This window comes from Oryctolagus cuniculus, chromosome 1 (assembly GCF_964237555.1).
Source record: "Oryctolagus cuniculus chromosome 1, mOryCun1.1, whole genome shotgun sequence".
NCBI classification, from domain to species: Eukaryota; Metazoa; Chordata; class Mammalia; order Lagomorpha; family Leporidae; genus Oryctolagus; species Oryctolagus cuniculus.
The window spans coordinates 146,219,929-146,237,765 of record NC_091432.1 but is presented as its reverse complement, the minus strand read 5'-3'; the positions used below and the strand labels follow the sequence as shown (position 1 = coordinate 146,237,765).

General features: G+C 53.1%; 2 protein-coding genes across 4 annotated transcripts in view; one reads left to right on the top strand and one right to left on the bottom strand.

Annotated features, from left to right (window-relative positions):
* CENPP (centromere protein P) overlaps positions 1-17,837 on the top strand; it is a 252,206-nt gene that overhangs the window by 232,431 nt on the left and 1,938 nt on the right. For 2 of the 3 annotated variants that reach the window (XM_008256885.4, XM_002708177.5), the window contains exons 6-8: positions 5,458-5,537; positions 6,914-7,005; positions 7,277-7,421. In XM_008256885.4, coding sequence (XP_008255107.2) covers positions 5,458-5,537; positions 6,914-7,005; positions 7,277-7,404 — 300 coding nt within the window. In that variant the 3' untranslated portion in view covers positions 7,405-7,421. Of the gene's footprint in view, positions 1-5,457; positions 5,538-6,913; positions 7,006-7,276; positions 7,619-17,837 lie in introns of those variants that run through there. The other variant, XM_070050272.1, reaches the window with a different exon arrangement.
* Positions 8,419-17,837, bottom strand: part of IPPK (inositol-pentakisphosphate 2-kinase) — a 64,471-nt gene continuing 55,052 nt past the window's right edge. Inside the window, exons 12-13 of the mRNA XM_002708226.5 lie at positions 15,706-15,785; positions 8,419-9,834 (exon numbers count right to left, since the gene is read on the bottom strand). Coding sequence (XP_002708272.3) covers positions 9,609-9,834; positions 15,706-15,785 — 306 coding nt within the window. The 3' untranslated portion in view covers positions 8,419-9,608. The remainder of the gene's footprint in view (positions 9,835-15,705; positions 15,786-17,837) is intronic.

Sequence of the window (17,837 nt, the reverse complement as noted above, 5' to 3'; positions counted from 1 at the left end):
CACAGAGGAGAGGCAGAGAGAGAGAGAGAGAGGTTTTCCATCTGCTGGTTCACTCCCCAATTGGCTGCAATGGCCGGAGCTGTGCCGATCCGAAGCCAGGAGCTTCTTCCAGGTCTCCCATGCGGGTGTTTTCCCAGGCCATAGCAGGGAGCTGGGTCAGAAGTGGAGCAGCCGAGACTCGAACCAGTGCCCATATGGGACGCACTGTGGGCGGCGGCTTTACCTGCTATGACACAGCACTGGCAACCAGAGATCCTTTTTGAAATGAGGGCAGATCACTATTTCCCCATGTGCTGGAGTCTGAGGCCAGTGCACTGGTCAGGCCTCCAGTAGTGCTAGGCCTCTCCGTTCCCCTCCCAACTCCAGCTCTCACCCCCTCTGTCCCACCCAGCGTAGGGCCTGTGCCTTCCCCCAGACTCCCCAACAACCTGTCACCCTCTCATTTCCTGGCCCAGGCTGAGCGTCTGGGTGTGTGGCCCCTGCCTCCCAGCCTGGGCTGCTGTGTCTGTCAGACCCCAGCCAGTGCCCTCAGCTTGCTGCCAACCCCTATCCACTCCCTTTCAGCCCCACCTGGCCTTGGTCTTCAGTGGACCTCTCCTCCCCACACTGGGTAGAAGCAGCAGTTTCTCCTCTTGCTCGGACCGTGCGTGTGTACCCCAGCGTCTCCCAGCAAGGGTGCTTTAGGAACGCCTGTGCCTTTGACCCCACATCCTCACCTCCATTTCTCGATGCATCAGTGTCAGGCAGGCATCCCCGCAGACAACCAGGACCCCCACAGGGCCGACTCCAATACTGAGCGGCGTTAAAGCCTGCGCCCATTATTTTAAATTGAGTCACCTTATTACTGACCTGTACGTGTCACTTACGTATTCACTCTAATGCTGGCCTTGAAATTTCTCTCTATATATACTGGCTTTTAGAAGCAGTAGTTTCAAATTTTGATGAAGTCAATTTATCAGTTAGCCAATTTATCTTTCTCTGTGGTCAAGGCTTTTTGTTTTGTATCTGAGAAATCTTTGGTTGACTTGTTTTGCAGAGTTCTCCCTATGCCTTCTTTCAGAGGTTTGATGGTTTTAGCTCTTTCATTTATATCTGAGACATTTGAGGAAATCCTTAGGTATGGCTTGAGGCAGGCAATGAGGTTCACTCTCCACATACAGATCGTCAGCTAAGCCAGTGCCGCGTCCTGAGCTGTCTGGGGCGCGTCTTGCCAGTCAGGTTTCCTTTACCCCACAGGGCCCTCCCGCACCTTCCTGTCTCTGAACCAGGCTAGCTCTCAAAAACAGCTTCTGGCTAATGTACCTGGAAGGCAGCAAATGAGGACTCAGATTAAAAATAAAAAACAGGGACTTTGGGTCCTTCCTGGCCACACTGGAGGCCCACTTAAAGAGTTCCAGAACCCTGGCTTCAGCCTGATCCAGCCCTCACTGTTGCATGTATTTGGGGAGCAGTCCAGCAGATGGAGAATCCCTGTCACTCTGCCTTTCAAATAAATCAGTCTTTAAAAATGAAACGGGAAATCCCAGAGTGAGATACTACCTCCCACCCATGAGGGTGGCAATAATTTTTTGAGAGGTAGAGTTTCAGACAGTGAGAGGGGGGAGACAGAGAGAAAGGTCTCCTGTCTGCTGGTTCACTCCCCAGATGGCTACAATGACCAGAGCTGCGCCAATCTGAAGCCAGGAGCTTCCCCTGGGTCTCCCACATGGGTGCAGGGGCCCAAGGCCTTGGGCCATCCTCCACTGCCACCCCAAGCCATAGCAGAGAGCTGGATGGGAAGAGGAGCAACCAGGACCAGAACCGGCGCCCATATGGGATGCTGGCGCCGCAGGCAGAGGATTAGCCTACTGCACCATAGCACTGGCCCCAAGGATGGCAATAATTTTTTAAAAGAGGAGAAGGGTAGTAACTGTTGGTGAGGATGTGGAGCGCTGGAACTGCCCTGTGCTGCTGACGGGACTATGAAAACAGCGCAGCCACTGTGGGGGAAAGCATGTCCATTCCCGAAGGTCAGAGTCTGTAATTTGAGTTGGCCGTTCCACTCCTAGGTATATTTCAAGAGAAAGTGAAAACACATGTAACACACAAAGACTTGCACACAAATGTTCCTGGCCTCATTCCCAGTGAAGTGTCCATTAGTTCATGAACTGAAAAACAAAACGCGGGGTACGTATTTCAGTCTCCACCCATACGGCGTGATGTTACCTGGCAATATAAAGGAACAAAGGACTGATCCATGCTACAATAGGGATGAGCCTTGGAAACACGCTAAGTGAAAGAAGCCAGTCACACATTCTGTGACTGTGTGTGCAATGTCTAGACTAGGGCGATCTAGGGAGACAGATTCATGGTGGCTTATGGTGGAGGGGATTGGGGGCAGCAGCTAAAGGGTTCAGGTCTCTTTACAGGGCGATGCATATGTTCTGGAGTTAGAAAGCAGTGGTGGCTGCCCCGCGGTGTGAGTTCACCCACTCAGTTACAGACTTCAAAGGAGTGATTTTGTTGCATGACTTAACCTCAGTTTTTAAAGTGTTTGAATCAGCCAGACTTTGGGAAAATGCTGAAAGCAAGATGAATTAACTAACGCGTAAAATGCTGAAAGCAAGATGAATTAACTAACGCGTAGACACCCGGGGAGGGACTCAGGGTGAGTGGAGGGGTGCTAGGGTCGTTCCTCCTCTGACGGATACCGACAACAGGGCTGGTGTCTGCAAGGCTCCCACAAGTGCAGTCCCCTGCAGGCTTGCACCCCGCACCGCAGTGTCGGGGATGCAGGTGGGGCTGAGCATCGAATTGCCAGCATTCCTGCAGCTACGCACACCACCCCGAGGGTCCTCGAACGCATATGGCAAGCAGCTGCGTAAACACGCAGGCACGCCCACCAGCGCTTGGCCAGGCATTCCTCAGGGAGCAGCCTTCCTGTGCCGGCTGGCCGGGCGCTGGAGGGGAAGCCCCAGGGCCTGCCCACTGGACAGCGCGCACCAGGAGGCCTGGCAGCCTTCCTGGAGACACCAGCGGAAGCGGAAACTTAGCGTCCGCTTTCCGAGTGCTGGTGGCAGCCTCACTCACCCAGGAGCACTACGAGCCCCAGGTCCAAGACTGGCCCACCAGAGTCCAGCCAGGTGCCTGACTTCTCTGGGCATTTGTTGTACTGGCACCAAAATGTGACGTTATCTAAACTGCTTCCCAGATTAGGTTTATTAATTTTTCCATTAACCCTTTTTAATGTCAATGTTTTTATGGAAAGTATTCTAAAATACATTACATGTTTCTCTGCATTAGCAGTGTGTCCACCTTAGCTCTTTCTTGAAGACGTGGTCATCTTCTGTCAGTGTCAGATACAGTAACGTGTGGCATTTTATGTCACTTTTAGGATGTGCTGACCTGATGCCAGGTGCCCCAAGCCCACCTGCATCATTGCCACAACCACAGACTGAGGAAGGACAGTGAGGGCGCGGGAGCCTCCTCGGGGCCAGGCCCTGGGGCCTCCGTCAGTGAGTCCAGAGATCAGCACCACACTTGGGCTGTCCCTCAGCCTTGGGTCCCTACCTAAAGGTGCAGGACTAGAGATCGGCGAAGTGCCACTTATCTCCCTGTCCAAGGACACTTTACAGTGCAACGTGGTGCACGTATCAGTGCGAACCCGGCTCTGCCCCACGGCACTCAGAATAGCTGAGGTTCCCGGTGAGTGAATGGAGCAGCATTACTAATTTACATAAAGAAACTTTTCACACAAACCCTAAAAAAGTTCTCCACAAACACAGGCCCAACTGCCTGGCAGCTTCCCAATGTCCGCGTTTCTACTTCAGTCTTTATTTTAAAAGCTACAAAGGAGTGTAATTTTTGGTGAAAGCCTCTAATTTCTACCCTCCTCTTGTCACGAGGAGGGGCCTGGGGACGGGAGACCGGCTCCCTGTGCTTGGGGGCCAAGCCTTGGGCCCACGCTGGAGTCGGCCCAAGCCGAGCAGCCCCAGCCGGGTCCCACACGCCGGGGCCAAGCACAGCCTGGAGGCCGCACTGCCACGTCCACAAGCTCGCTGCTTTCCTCCTGCAGTTGTTATTAATTTAGAAGAGCCTGGGGTTTAGCAGTCAACCCGCACTTTCCACTCAGTCACTTAGGTATACATTTTCTCATAAAAACCGTTGGGTTGGAATCAGTGATTCTGTAAGCTTACACCAGGCCCCCTGCACGTGGTGTCTGGCTGTGCTCACCCTCTTGGCATCCTCGCGTGGGGTGCTGGCAGCCCTGGCGTCCCGCACTGATGGGGCTGGTTCCTCTGAAAGCTGTGACACGTCCTTGTCCCCACACAACCTCACTTGGTGCAGCTAAGCTGGTTCAATCCAGTTAGGGCTTGCAGACTCAAGGCTCTGCCCCAGGTTCCAAACCCTGCCCCTTACTCAAGGGCTGCAACTGGCATGGGGTGCAGCTGCACCTTGCTGTGCCCCCAGGGTCATGGCAGGGCTTGCATCTGACTGGAGCATCGGGCCCAGGTTTCCACTGCACACATTGTGAAGGGGCCACGCACATCCACAACTGTCCTACCACGTCGGGGAGCCAACGCTACCTGAAGGTGCAGGACTAGAAATCAGCGAAGTTCCACTTTGTCTCCCGGTCCGAGGACACTTTACAGTATAACGTGGTGCACGTATCACTGTGAAGCTGGCTCTTCCAGTATTTTTCTTCGCACTGGTGTGGCACAGGCTAGGTGCTTGGGCAGGATACCATCTGGGCTTTTCATGGTCAGATGCTAAAGCTCTCTGATAAAGTCACTCACAGCAAGGAGCACAGCAGACATCAGTGTGGGGTCCTGGGAGACAGGCTGAGGAGTCCCATCCAGATAGGACAGGGGAAACACTGGTAAAATTGGAACAAAGTTGTATGGTCACTGCAGACATTAGTTTTGGAGGACGTAGCAGTCCCGGGAGCCTGGAGGCCTTATGGTAGCAGAAAGACCTAGAATGGGGGCTGGCGCTGTGGCATATGGGGTTAAGCTGCCGTCTGCAGTGCTGGTATCCCATAGCGGCACTGGTTCATCTACTGCCACTAATGAGCCTGGGAAAGCAGTGGGAGATGGCCCAACTGCTTGGGCTCCTGTACCCTCGTGGGAGACCCGAGAGAAACTCCTGGCTTCAGATTGGCCCAGCTGCAGCCATTGAGGCCATCTGGGGAGTAAACCAGCAGATGGAAGATCTGTCTGTCTCTACCTCTGCATTTCAAATCAATCAATCAATCTTAAAAAAAAAAAAAGGAAGTCCTAGAATGGGTGGTACACAACACCACATTAGCCAGTGAGGACCACCAGCAAACAGTGCATGGAAGAGACTGACGGGAACGGAGGAGAGGCCTTACAGGGGTTCTCCTCCAATTTTCAGCAGTCCCCTGGAACAGCTGCCCCGCATCAGTCTCTTGCCCCCTCCCCACCACGTCTGACCTTAACCATTTCCTCTCCCACACAGGAGAAGTACCCAGACACCGTGCGGCTCCCAGAGGGCGCCTGCTCCCGCTGCATGAGCATCTGCAGTGCCAGCCGGCCAGGGTGAGTGCCCAGGCCCCCGACCCCGTGTCCCCGTTAGACAGGGTTCCACACCACAGAAACGTCAACTACCCAGCTGAGGAGTTCGCGCCGTCACACGTGTGTGCCAGTGCGGGGTGCGGCTGGGCATGGGGGTGACGTTCTGTGGGGTCCTGAGGGGCCAGTGAAGGGAAGCCAGGATAACATGGAGGTATGTGTGGAAGGGAAGAAGGGGGGAGGTGGGGCGAGCTCCAGAGAGCTGAGCTGTAGGAGGAAGAGGGGAGTCAGGTCCATGGCTCCCACAGCGCCGCTTCCCATCCTGGCCTCCGTGCTGCCCAAGCCACGGTTCTGTGTCCCAGGCCTTCATTTTATTCCCTTCTGTGACATGTTGCACGTCCACCTATGTGTGCTTGGTGACTTCAGGTGAATGCCTGGACACGTCTGTATTCAACCTTACCGTGGTATGCTGGCCTGCAGCCTTTGTCAAGTGCAGTGTCATTCACTTCTCTGCTCTCCTCCAGTGATGAACACCCATAACGTCTCTCTGAATTTGGGTTCCTCATTCCTCTTCATTTCTCCCGGCACTCTGTTCATAAACTTCCTAGAAATGAAATTCCTGGGCCACGGGGGGTTTCTGTTCAGGTTTTTGTTGATGCCAGATTATTCAAAAGCTCCCAGTGGTCTTTAAAGGTAGGGACCCTTTTTTCTGCCAAGGGCCATCTGTGTATTTATAACGTCATTCACAGGTCATACAAAATTAAAAATTTAGCCTATTGGGGCCAGCATCGTGGCATAGCAGTTAAAGCTGCTGTCTACAATGCCAGCATCCCATATAAGCACTGGACTGTGTCCCGGCTGCTCCACTTCCAATCCAGCTCCCTGCTAATGGCCTGGGAAAAGCAGCAGAAGGTGGCCCAAGTGTGTGCACCCCTGCCACCCTCATAGGAGACTCAGATGAGGCTCCTGCCTTCAGCCTGGCCCCGCCCTGGCCACTGTGACCATCTGGGGAAGGAACCAGCAGAGGAAGGATCTTCCTCCCTCCCTCCCTCCCTCTCTCTCTCTGTAACTGTGACTTTCAAATTGTTATTGGGGGGAAAAATACTAGCCTGCTACAGATTTACTGAATTTCAAGTATGGCCTGTGGTTGCCTTGGCAGGGCCACACCAAATGACTTTGTTGGCCTCATTTGGCCCAAGGGCCGGAAGTTCCACAGCCCTGGTAAGCCCTGCCTTTCCCTTGGGCCCCTCCTTGTAGGCGTATCTCAGCGTGGCCTTGCTCCCACCTGCAGTGGGTCTCACCACGCCCTGTCTTCCTCTGAGGACAGGCGGAAGCCAGCTGCTGAGGAGTCATCTGTTAATAGACGTCAAAAACTTAGTGACATGTCCGTGCCTCTTTTTCAGGTTTGAGTTAGTAATTGTTTGGAGGATTCAAATAGACGAAGAAGGAAAAGTGTCACCCAAGCTGGATCTTCTCACCCAAGTCCCGCAGAGAGGTAGGAACTCTGCGTGCAGTTCTGGGCGATTCTCAGAGACCCAAGAAAGCCGCATGCCTGTTTCACGTGCTTTTACGTGGAAAGAATCAGAAGTCTCATTACTGTACTTCGTACATCAGTTTCTTTAAAAATTCTGTATCGATAAAAAGTAAGAGGATCACCCCCCATCAGTGTCCAGCACTCCCCACTCCGCGAGGCCAGTCGGGAGGAGGGGAGGACTTAGTGCGGCTGCACCTTGACAGTTCTCACCCAGTTTATGTTTTCTTTACAGCCCTTAAGCTGGACAAAAGCAGAGTCGTAGAGACGGCGCCCCTCAGCTTCAGATCGCTGCTCAGGGTGCTGGGGATAGAAGCTGCTCTGGAAAGCCTCATCAGACTGCTCTGCGCAGAGAACCACTAACTCCTGACTGCGACCCGGTAGGGATCTGGTGCCGCACTTGAGCATAAACACTTGCTATTTTCCACTTAGAAACCACACCCTTAGAAAATGCTGTCTATGCACTAATGGCACATTATGTAAACTTTCATGACATGAAAAGTAAATGCAGCTATGTTAAGTACAAAAGGCCAGAAATGGTATATACAGTAAAATGTTTTAGGAAAATATGGCAAAAGCAGCTGTCCATCCTTGGATTGGGGGCGGGGGGGGGGCCTCACACATCTGCCGCGGAGAAGCGGCTGCCCCCTCGCTCCGCCACCTAGGGCTCTGCCAGCAGCTGCAGATGGAACCTCATTTCTGAAACATTTCTCTGTAGCCCCGGGAGCCACACCCAGCCTCTGTGTGGGTCCTGGTGCAAGGGACAGCATTCCTCAGCTAATCCCTCCTCTTGGTCTTCCACCAAAAAAAAAAAAGGGGGGCGTGGGGGGGGCTTTAGCTTTAAAACAGTGCTGGCTACATGGTTCCTCTCAATATGGGCCTTGGTTACGGGGGGGGGGGGGGGACCCACCACAATGTCTGAATGTCTCATCAGCACAAGATGAAGCCCTCGGCCACCCACTGTAAGGCTGTTAGGATCGGTGGCAGCTGGGGAGCTGAGCCCCCAATGTCGGGGAGCCACATCTACTTCTCCCTCTCCCTCTCCAAGAAGCCTCGTGTATTCAGCCAGGGCGGGGCCCCTTGCGAGGCAGCAAGCTGCAGCCCAGGCCACCCCCAGGCCACCCCCAGCACAGGGCTGCTCGCTCGTGTGCGCACACAAACCCAGGCTGTCGCAGCCCCAGGTGAGCAGTAACAGCCTTCTCCTTCCCTGCGTACGTGACCCGAGGCCGGCACACAGGAGATGCCGCCACTTGAAATCAGAAGAAAACAGTAAAAGTGTCTTAATGTATAAATAATCTTTTTGCATCTCCAAGTGCAGACCAAAATTAGAAGTAAACATTACGGCAGAACTGGACAATAAATTCTAGAAGAGTTGGCTTGATTCAAACAAGTGTAATTCTCAAGTTATCACAAACTTCCCACAAAAATTTACAATCATCAAAATATTTTCCTTATTTCTCATGTAGTATTTTCATACAATTCCATGGTTTTGCTAATATTATGTTACAATAAGCCTTCATTTGTCCCTCAAAATGATGATATAAATAATCGGTCTGTACAAGCTACCATAGAATAAAAAACTGAAGCCAGGATTCCCTACGGTTTCATAGCAGCCGGGCACACTCAGCGACCCCCCGCCCCACCCCGAGAACCCTCTCGGCACCAGCCACACATCACTTCCCTTCTGGAAGTGGGGCCCTCGGCAGCCTGATGGGGACAAGGCCATGGGCCCACACACCCGGCATAGCTCAAGGCAAACCCAGGAGAGGGTGTGAGGTGGGAGAAGGGGAACCCCATTCCTTGACCCCAGCACACCAGAGTCGGGCACTCCTGCCCCAGCAGCTCGGCAAGTGACAGCTCTGCCCCCACCTCTACAGCAGCAACTTCAGGTGGGAAAGCAAGCCTGCCTCCCCCGAAAGAGAACCGTGAAGGAAAAACAGTGCTCACGCGGAGTGGTGTCCATCCTGACCTGAGTCTCTGCTCCTTGCCGACCTGCCACGGAGCCACGGGCGTCGGCACCTCCACAGGGACCCGAGTCTAGGCGGCTCACACCACCCCCGGGCACGCCCTGCACTGTGCCCACGTGTGGCTTGCATTGAGAAAGTGACCAAGGACTCAGAGAGGGACGTTCCAGTAGTATCCATGTTTCCTTAAAGTCCAAACGGTAGGATGCTCGTGACAATTCAAGTTTTCTAAGTTAGGAGTCTGGTGGTAGGAGATCCAAACCTTGGGTCTTAGGATAAGGCTTTCTGCATCAGAGAATTAGACGTGAGCCCCCAGGTGGAAGAAAGAACCACCCAGAACGTCTTCCCAGGGCGTAACGGACACTTCCATTTTAAGACCATGAGCAGCAGCTTCCTGGGACACAGCGCTCACGTCCTACATTCCTAGTCCTGTCAGATGTTCCTAGTGCTCTTCCATTCTACACCTCCCAGAGGCAACCCACCTGAGCGGGGGTTAAATGCAAAAAGAGTCACAACCAAAGTCACCCAACGCAACAGAAAACAGCTCTAGCATTCAACCTTCACAGTCTGTGTTCAAGTTTCAGAGACACGCCAGGGAAGGAGTTAGACCTTGTGGAGAACCAGCGTGCAGTCCTCGCTCTCCTTGAACCGCGTCGACATCACCGTGTCGTCTTTGGCATGCACAGTCTTTGAGTAGAAGCTGACTATCTTGCCGTCCAGTTTGTACTGGTGAGGAATGCTCTCATAGGGCTTGAGGTCGAGGTCCAGCACAGACACGGAGAAGGCGAGCTGAGACCTCGACGAGGGGACCACGAGCCTCTGATCAGAGCTGCAAGTAGAAACGCAACTTGAGAATGCACACAACTGCCAAGTGCCCTCGTCCCACGCCAGCCACGCACACCAGCAGGTAGTGCCTACGGTGACTCCAAACCAGGCGAGACGGGGTTAAAGGATTAGCCAGAAAAGCAATCCTGCAGAGAACATGAGTGATATTCCCCACATCCCAGTGATATAAACGAACCCTGAGAAAGTCACTTCATCGTGAGCCAAGTATTACAAAACCTAAGAAGAAGTGGATGTGGCCACTCCGCAGGCGAGTGGGTGAGATGTCAGGAACAGACCTCTCTGAGAGCCGGGCTCCTCCATGCTTCTCCCGTTTGCAGAAAGGGATCTGGTGTCAAGCTTTGTTCTCAAACGCTATCTCCAATGCTCTGTATCTTCTCAGGGCTTAGTTCTGCGGCTTTTATAAACATCAGAATAGTCATGTGCTCGTAACAAAATATACTCAGAAGCACTTTCAGATTCACTCTGAATCTGCACTGAGATTTCTGTGTGTCCCACTCTGCTCTAAACACTCGGCATACAGGCAACATTCAAGAGATTGGCTAAATAGATTATATAAATTCAGTTTGGCTCAGAGAAGTATTCTCAGGTTCTGGTCCATGCTTATTACACTCTTCTAGATTTAGAAATCACTTTAAAAAGGAAAAAGAAAAAAACAAACCCAAGTTTCAAAAGCTCCTGCCCGGGAGAGGAGTGCAGTGAACACGCACGCGCCTGTTTCAACAGTGCTGTTCCACAGCTGCACGCACTCCACTCCTGCTCCAGATCTGTTTACAGGGAAAACTGACTTCCTGCCGCAGCTACGGGGTCACTACTCCCTCCTGAGCAGCAGAGAAGAGCAAGTAACTCAGGAGTCTGTGAAGGCCTGCAGTCTGCCTCCGGCAGCCAGAAGGCAAAGGTGGCTCATCCTGGCCCACGCAGCCCGAGGCCAGAAATCTGGGCTCAGTGCAACTGGGCTGGGCTAGAGTGGCCAAATCTCTGGCCCATGACAAGGACTGTGCATTTTATTTACTTTCAAAAATTACTTGTTTGAAAGAGAGGGAATTCCCTTTCACTGGTTCATACCCCAAATGCCCACAATGGCCAGAGCTGGGACAGGCCAAAGCCAGGGAAGCAATCCTGGTCTCCCACCTGGGTGGAAGGCATCCATTACGTGAGCCGTCCATTACATCACCACTGCCTCCCAACAAGTCTGCATTATCAAGAAGCAGGAACTGGAGGCGGTCATCACACCATGTATTCTGGTGCAGGATACAGTCATCCTAACTACCAGGCTGAACCCACCCCTGCTGTGTACCTTACAGGACACCTCAGTGCACCCCCCAACAAGTCAACAGGTATAAAGACAGCCCTGGGGAGGGCCAACCACCCTGCTCACCGTAAGCTCGCACGGGCCTGGGGCAGCCGCCAGTGCACGCCGGCCTGACGTCAAAAGGCTTTTCTGCTGACACTAGGGGGAGCTCCCAGGGACCTCCAGCAGCCTTAGCTACTGGGCATGGGCGAGCTTAGCGCTGCAGGGGCCTTGTCCCCATCTGGACAGCTGACCTTCGAGCACTCGCCAGCTGGGAGGGTAGCCAGGGGCCCCAGGGGCCCCCAAGGACACCAAGGGGCAGAGAAGCCCAAGCCACCGCCACACTGTTTGGGAACAGGAAGTCAAGGGGAGCTGGGGACAAGAGGCCTGGGCGCAGTTCCCAAATCCCAATGTGTCTGCAGCCACAGGAAGGGTAACAAAGAGAAACAGGGCAGAGCATGAGAAGCCTTTATTTTAGGGATGTGATGGGATTAAATTAAAGTTCACAGTTCTAAACTTAGTCTCAGGTGTACTGTGTGTTTCTAGGATGCACAGACAACTCGCAAATCCCACACTCAACTGTGTTTGGGTTTCCCCCCATCACCCTGAGGCCACACACAGCCACTACAAGCCCTTCCCTCCAAGGAGTTTGAGCCACCCCAGGGGTAGGGAGACAGGGGTCTTGTCACTCCATCCACTTGACAGTGGCCTCCTGGGAAAGCAAACGCAACAGGCATCAACCTGCTACCCTGACATGCTCGCCCCTAGCCTGTCCCCACTCACGCCACATCTGCCCTCCACTCTGGAACGTGGGCCCCAGGCCTCAGCCCCAGTCCCTGCACTCACCTTGAGAAAGGACCTCAGCAGCTGAGGCCACTTCCCAAGGCTGGGCCCACTTTTCCTTCTCAGGCTTTTTCTTAAAGATTACTTATTTATTTGACAGGTAGCTTTATAGACGGTGAGAGAGACAGAAAAGTCTTCCATCCGTTGGTTCACCCCCCCCAAATGGCTGCTATGGCCGGTGCACTGCACTGATCCGAAGCCAGGAGCCAGGCACTTCCTCCTGGTCTCCCATGCGGGTGCAGGGCCCAAGCACTTGGGCCATCCTCCACTGCCTTCCCGGGCCACAGCAGAGAGCTGGACTGGAAGAGGAGCAACCGGGACTAGAACCCGGTGCCCATGTGGGATGCCAGCACCGCAGGCGGAGGACCAACCAAGTGAGCCACAGCACCAGCCCCTCTTTCTCAGATTTTTAAGGTCTCCCATCCCTCTTCAACTTGGTCCACAGAATTCTATACTTCCATAGACTTAACTTCCCCAAGATCTAAGGTTCACATTCAACTGGCAAGAGTTTGTTTTTCCTTTTAAAAAATATTTCAAACGCAGTGAGAGAGAGAAAGAGAAAATCTTCCATCTGCTGGCTTGCTATGCCTGCAACAAACAAATGCCCAAATGCCTACAACAGCCAGGGGTGGCCAGCTCAAAGCCAGGAGCCAGGAACTCCATCTGTGTCTCCCACATGGGTGGCAGGAACCCAAGGACTTGGGCCATCTTCCACTGCTTTCCAGGCCCACTAGCAGCAAGCTGTATCAGAAGCAGAGGAGTGGAACTCGAACCAGCACTCTACACTGTAACACTTTATGTACCACACTATAACGCCTGCCACTGGCAAGCTTTTTCAAACACAGATGCCTATATAAGAGGCATTCAGAAAGTTCACAGAAAAGTGGAATGGCAGCAACACGCATTTTCTGTAAACTTTCCAAAGCCCCCTCCTGTGGACACTTCAAAACATTTCACATTTTAAGATTATAATAAAACTATTATCAGTGCTTATAAAAACTGAACGTGGGGAAATGCTCAGAATAAAATGTTACAAGGCAAAAAACACACAAAATAGCAACTGCACACTTTCCAACCTTTTCCTTATTTCACACATTAAAATACTTTCAGATTTCTAATCAAAATCCTGCTACAAAACACACTGATACACAGCTCTGGGGCCTCTGGGGAGTCAGATACAAGCTCCTAGAAATGAAATCCCAGGAACCCTAAAGCCACGCCCCGTGAGTGAGGGGCTCCTTTTACTCCAACCTCTTCCCCTCATAGCCTGACCAACCTGACAAGGTTAAAGGGAGAAGTCAGCCTGGCCCACCCTCCACACCAGCATCACATCCAGGGGCCTGGCTGTCCCAGCAGGTCGCTCCCATGCCACTAGTCGTTCCCTGTTCGGTTTTAGAGTCTGCCTGAGACACCGTCTCTGCTGGGAGAGACCAGGTCCGATGGCCGGTGGGTGACAATCCCCAGGCCCCAGTCTGACGGGGACTTGCGGCACCGGACCCTTCCAGACACGCTCTCCTCGCCCCTTCCAGCACCTTCATTTCCGCCAGGCAGTTGGTCCAGGGTGTGCTGAGGGCTCTGGGCCCTCAGCTGTCCCCGTCACATCCCTGGCACCACGAGACGGATGTGCAGGCACTGGAGGCAATGGCCTGACCGCGAAGGCCTCCTCACAGCTCAGCACAGTGGGAAGGGAGGGTGCACCTGGGGGGCGGCAGGAGGCCCAGCCTTTTCTAGTGCTGTGCCCTCCGTGCGTGTGCTCAGGAGTTCACACTGCCAAGTGGGCAGGTCTGTGCCTGCCGGCTAACAGGATTCCCAGGCGCTGCTTGATTCAAAAGTATCAGGAAAATGGGTAGACCAAGGTCCTTCTGACCCGGGAGCGAGCCTGGTGAATGCACCATGAAGAGTCTCACCTCTGAAGTCTGATTATGATGGGAGCATTACCAGACGCATCCCGAATTCCTACAAAAGCAAAGAGGACTGCACAAAAACAGTGGAGGTCAGCAGAGAGGAGGGAGAACAGTGAACTCATTGTAAGAGAGTTCCGAACATGACAGTGGACACATCCTACTTACCTGGTGGAAGGCCAGGAACAAGACCCACGGGGGATGCCGGCACTGTGCCATAGCAGGTAAAGCCACTGCCTGCAGTGCCAGCATCCCATATGGGCACCAGTTCAAGTCCCGGCTGCTCCATTTCTGATCCAGCTCTCGGCTATGGCCTGGGATGGCAGTGGAGGATGGCCCAAGGCCTTGGGTCCCTGCACCCGCGTGGGAGACCCGGGGGAAGCTCCTGGCTTCAGATCAGCGCAGCTCTGGCCATTGTGGCCAACTGGGGAGTAAACCAGCGGATAGAAAACCTTTCTGTCTCTGCCTCTCCTTCTCTCTGTGGAACTCTTTCAAATAAATCAATCTTTTAAAAAAAAAAAAAAAATGGGGGCCCGAGCCATCTCAGCTCAGAGCCTAGACCCAGACTGGGCTTTCTTGTGAAAGGTATATATACTCTATAATGCTTCTAAGCCCGCAGGGTGTTTTCTTAGAATATAATAAAATAAAGTCAGTAGTTTAGCATAGTGGTTAACACACCACTTGGGGCTGGCGCCGTGGCTCACTAGGCTAATCCTCCGCCTGGGGTGCCGGCACCCCAGGTTCTAGTCCCGGTTGGGGCGCCGGGTACTAGTCCTGGTTGCTTCTCTTCCAGTCCAGCTCTCTGCTGTGGCCCAGGAGGGCAGTGGAGGATGGCCCAGTTGCTTGGGCCCTGCACCCACATGGGAGACCAGGAGGAAGCACCTGGCTCCTGGCTTCGGATTGGCACAGCACACCAGCCGCAATGCACCAGTCATAGCGACCACTTAAGGGGTGAACCAATGAAAAAGGAAGACCTTTCTGTCTCTCTAACTCTGCCTGTAAAAAAAAAAAAAAAAAAGACACCACTTGGGCACGCACAACCCACACTGGAATATGTGACCTCGAGTCCTGGCCCCGCTCCCGACCTCAGCTTTCTGCTCATGTGCACCCCGGGAGGGAACACGGGATGGCTCAAGTCACTGAATCACCCAAGTGGGAGAAATGGACTGAGCGCCCCGTTCCTGGCTTCGGCCTGGCCACTCTGGCTGTTTCAGGGATTTGGGGAATAAAACCGCAAGTGGGAGATCTCTGTCTCCCCTCTCTCTGCCTTTCAAATAGATTATTATTTTTTAAAAAGATTTATTTATTTGAATGGCAGAGTTAGAGAGAGGCACAGGCGCAGAGAGGGGTCTTCCATCTGATGGTTCACTCCCCAAATGGCTGCACTGCGAGAGCTGAGCTGATCTGAAGCCAGGAGCTTCTTTCAGGCCTCCCACGTGGGTGCAGGGGCCCAAGCATTTCGGTCATCTTCCACTGCTTTCCCAACCATAGCAGAGAGCTGGATCCGAAGTGGAGCAGCCAGGACTTGAATGGACACCCGTGTGGGATGCCGGCACTGCGGGTGGCAGCTTTACCCACTACAGCACAGTGCGAGCCCCTCAAATAGATTATTTTTAAGAGGAAATTATTAAAAATCTCAATAAAAGAATCACTGAGTTATTCTACAATTTCAAGCTTCTAGCGAGCAAAGTCAGTAAGCGGATGACATCGAACAGGCCAAAGACACGGTGCCCCATCAGGAGGCTTCTAAACATGGGACCCGCTTGACCTCCCAGTCTACAAAACCATTAGACCAAGGGCCAGGGCACACAGGGCACCTCACCTTGCGTCCTGCAGACACGGGGAGAGCGCAATCATGATGGAGCAGTCCTTGGCGGTCATGGCGACTCGGTACTGCTGCACCTGTGGGGGAGGCAGAAGTCAACTGCAGGGCACGTGCAGTCGTGTCAGCACCAAATGCAGCCTCCCCGCCGAGTGGGCACAAGGTATGGGAGCCATTCCCCCGACAGGGCCTGACGGTGAGGCGGGAACGCAGGGGCACTGGGCGCGCCCCCGTGTGACAGTCCCATGCTATTTATTTCACCAAGAAGTCATTCTGTATAATATACAGCAAATTCAGTCACAAGATAATTAAAGCATTCAGTATAAAAGAGAAGTCTAAGCGATTCATTACGTCCTCAGTGCACTGCAAACCTTTCTAACCTAAACGGGGCAGGCACGGTGGCACAGAAGGTTATGCTGCTGCTCATGATGCCTGCGTCACAAGTTCCAGCCCCAGCTGCTCTACTTCTGATCCAGCTTCCTGCTAATGCGTCCTGGGAGGCAATGAATGAGGCCCTGCCAACCACATGGGAATCCTGCATGGAGTTCCAGGCCCCTGACCCAAGACAGGCGGTTGGGGCATCTGGGGAGGGACCAGCAGACGGAAGCTCTCTCTAGCTCTCCTTCTGCCACTCTGCCTTTCGAGTACAATACACACACACACACACAAAAGCCAAAAGCTATAGAAGATTCAGCTTTGAATTTTTTAATTCAACAGCTTTTATATGATGTAGATATAATTTAAAGGCAAGGCCGGCGCCGCGGCTCACTAGGCTAATCCTCCGCCTAGCGGCGCCGGCACACCGGGTTCTAGTCCCGGTCGGGGCGCCGGATTCTGTCCCGGTTGCCCCTCTTCCAGGCCAGCCCTCTGCTGTGGCCCGGGAGTGCAGTGGAGGATGGCCCAAGTGCTTGGGCCCTGCACCCCATGGGAGACCAGGAAAAGCACCTGGCTCCTGGCTCCTGCCATCGGATCGGTGCGGTGCGCCGGCCGCAGCGCGCCGGCCGCGGCGGCCATTGGAGGGTGAACCAACGGCAAAAGGAAGACCTTTCTCTCTGTCTCTCTCTCTCACTGTCCACTCTGCCTGTCAAAAAAAAAAAAAAAAACAAAAAAAAAAAAATAATTTAAAGGCAAAACACAAGTGAAACACCAAAAGCAAGCATCTGCAACATGTAACTCAGTAACATCAGGAATACAGCAAGTGCTAGAGATCAATAAGGAAAAAGAAAACAACCCAGAAAGGAAGTGGGTGGGAAGGGGAACTACTGGGGGTGGGGGGAGTGGAAGGGGGGCTGTGGCATAGCAGGTTAAGCCACCACTGGGACCCCCCACATCCCATGGCAGAGTGCCAATTTGAGTTCTGGCTGCTCTACTTCCGATCCAGCTTCCTGCTAATGCACCTAGGAAGGCAGCTGGTGATGACCTAAGTCTTTGGGTCCCTGCCACCCACAAGGGCTCCTGGCTTCAGCCTGGCCCAACCCTGGCTGTTGCAGGCATTTCAGCATTTGGGGAATGAACTAGCAGATGGAAACTTCTCTCTTTGCCAACTGTCCCTCTCTCCGTCATGCTCTGCCTTTCAAATCTTTAAAAAACAAAACAGTTGGGACAGCTACATCTCAGAGTGCTTGGATTCAAGTCTGAGCCCCACTCCTGATTCCCGGTTCTGCCAGTGTAGACCCTGGAAGGCAGCATGTAATGTCTCATGTAACTGAGTTCTTTCAACCCACATAGGAAACCTTGATTGATTTCCCTGTTGGCTTTGACCTGGCCCAGTGCATCTGGGCACTTGGGGGAGTGACCCAGCAAATGGAAGATAGTTCTCTTTTTACTTTTCAAATAAATAAAGTTTATCCAGTGAACATATTCATTCTCTCTCTCAACACACACACGATCTTATAAATCAAGGAATGCAACTGTTGACGTATGTTCCACTCATCAGATGGGCCCATCTACGTGTGCAGAGCGTAAGGTGAAGGGGCGAGACGTGCACTGAGCAAAGCTGGGCTGTAACTCAGGCCGACTGAACTGCAGAGGCCAAGAAACAGTGCTGCACAGAACATCCAAGATCTGCCTGATGGCGAGCAAATGGGACAGAAGTTGCTGGAATGGGAGAGGACAAGCTTTTCCAAGGGAGG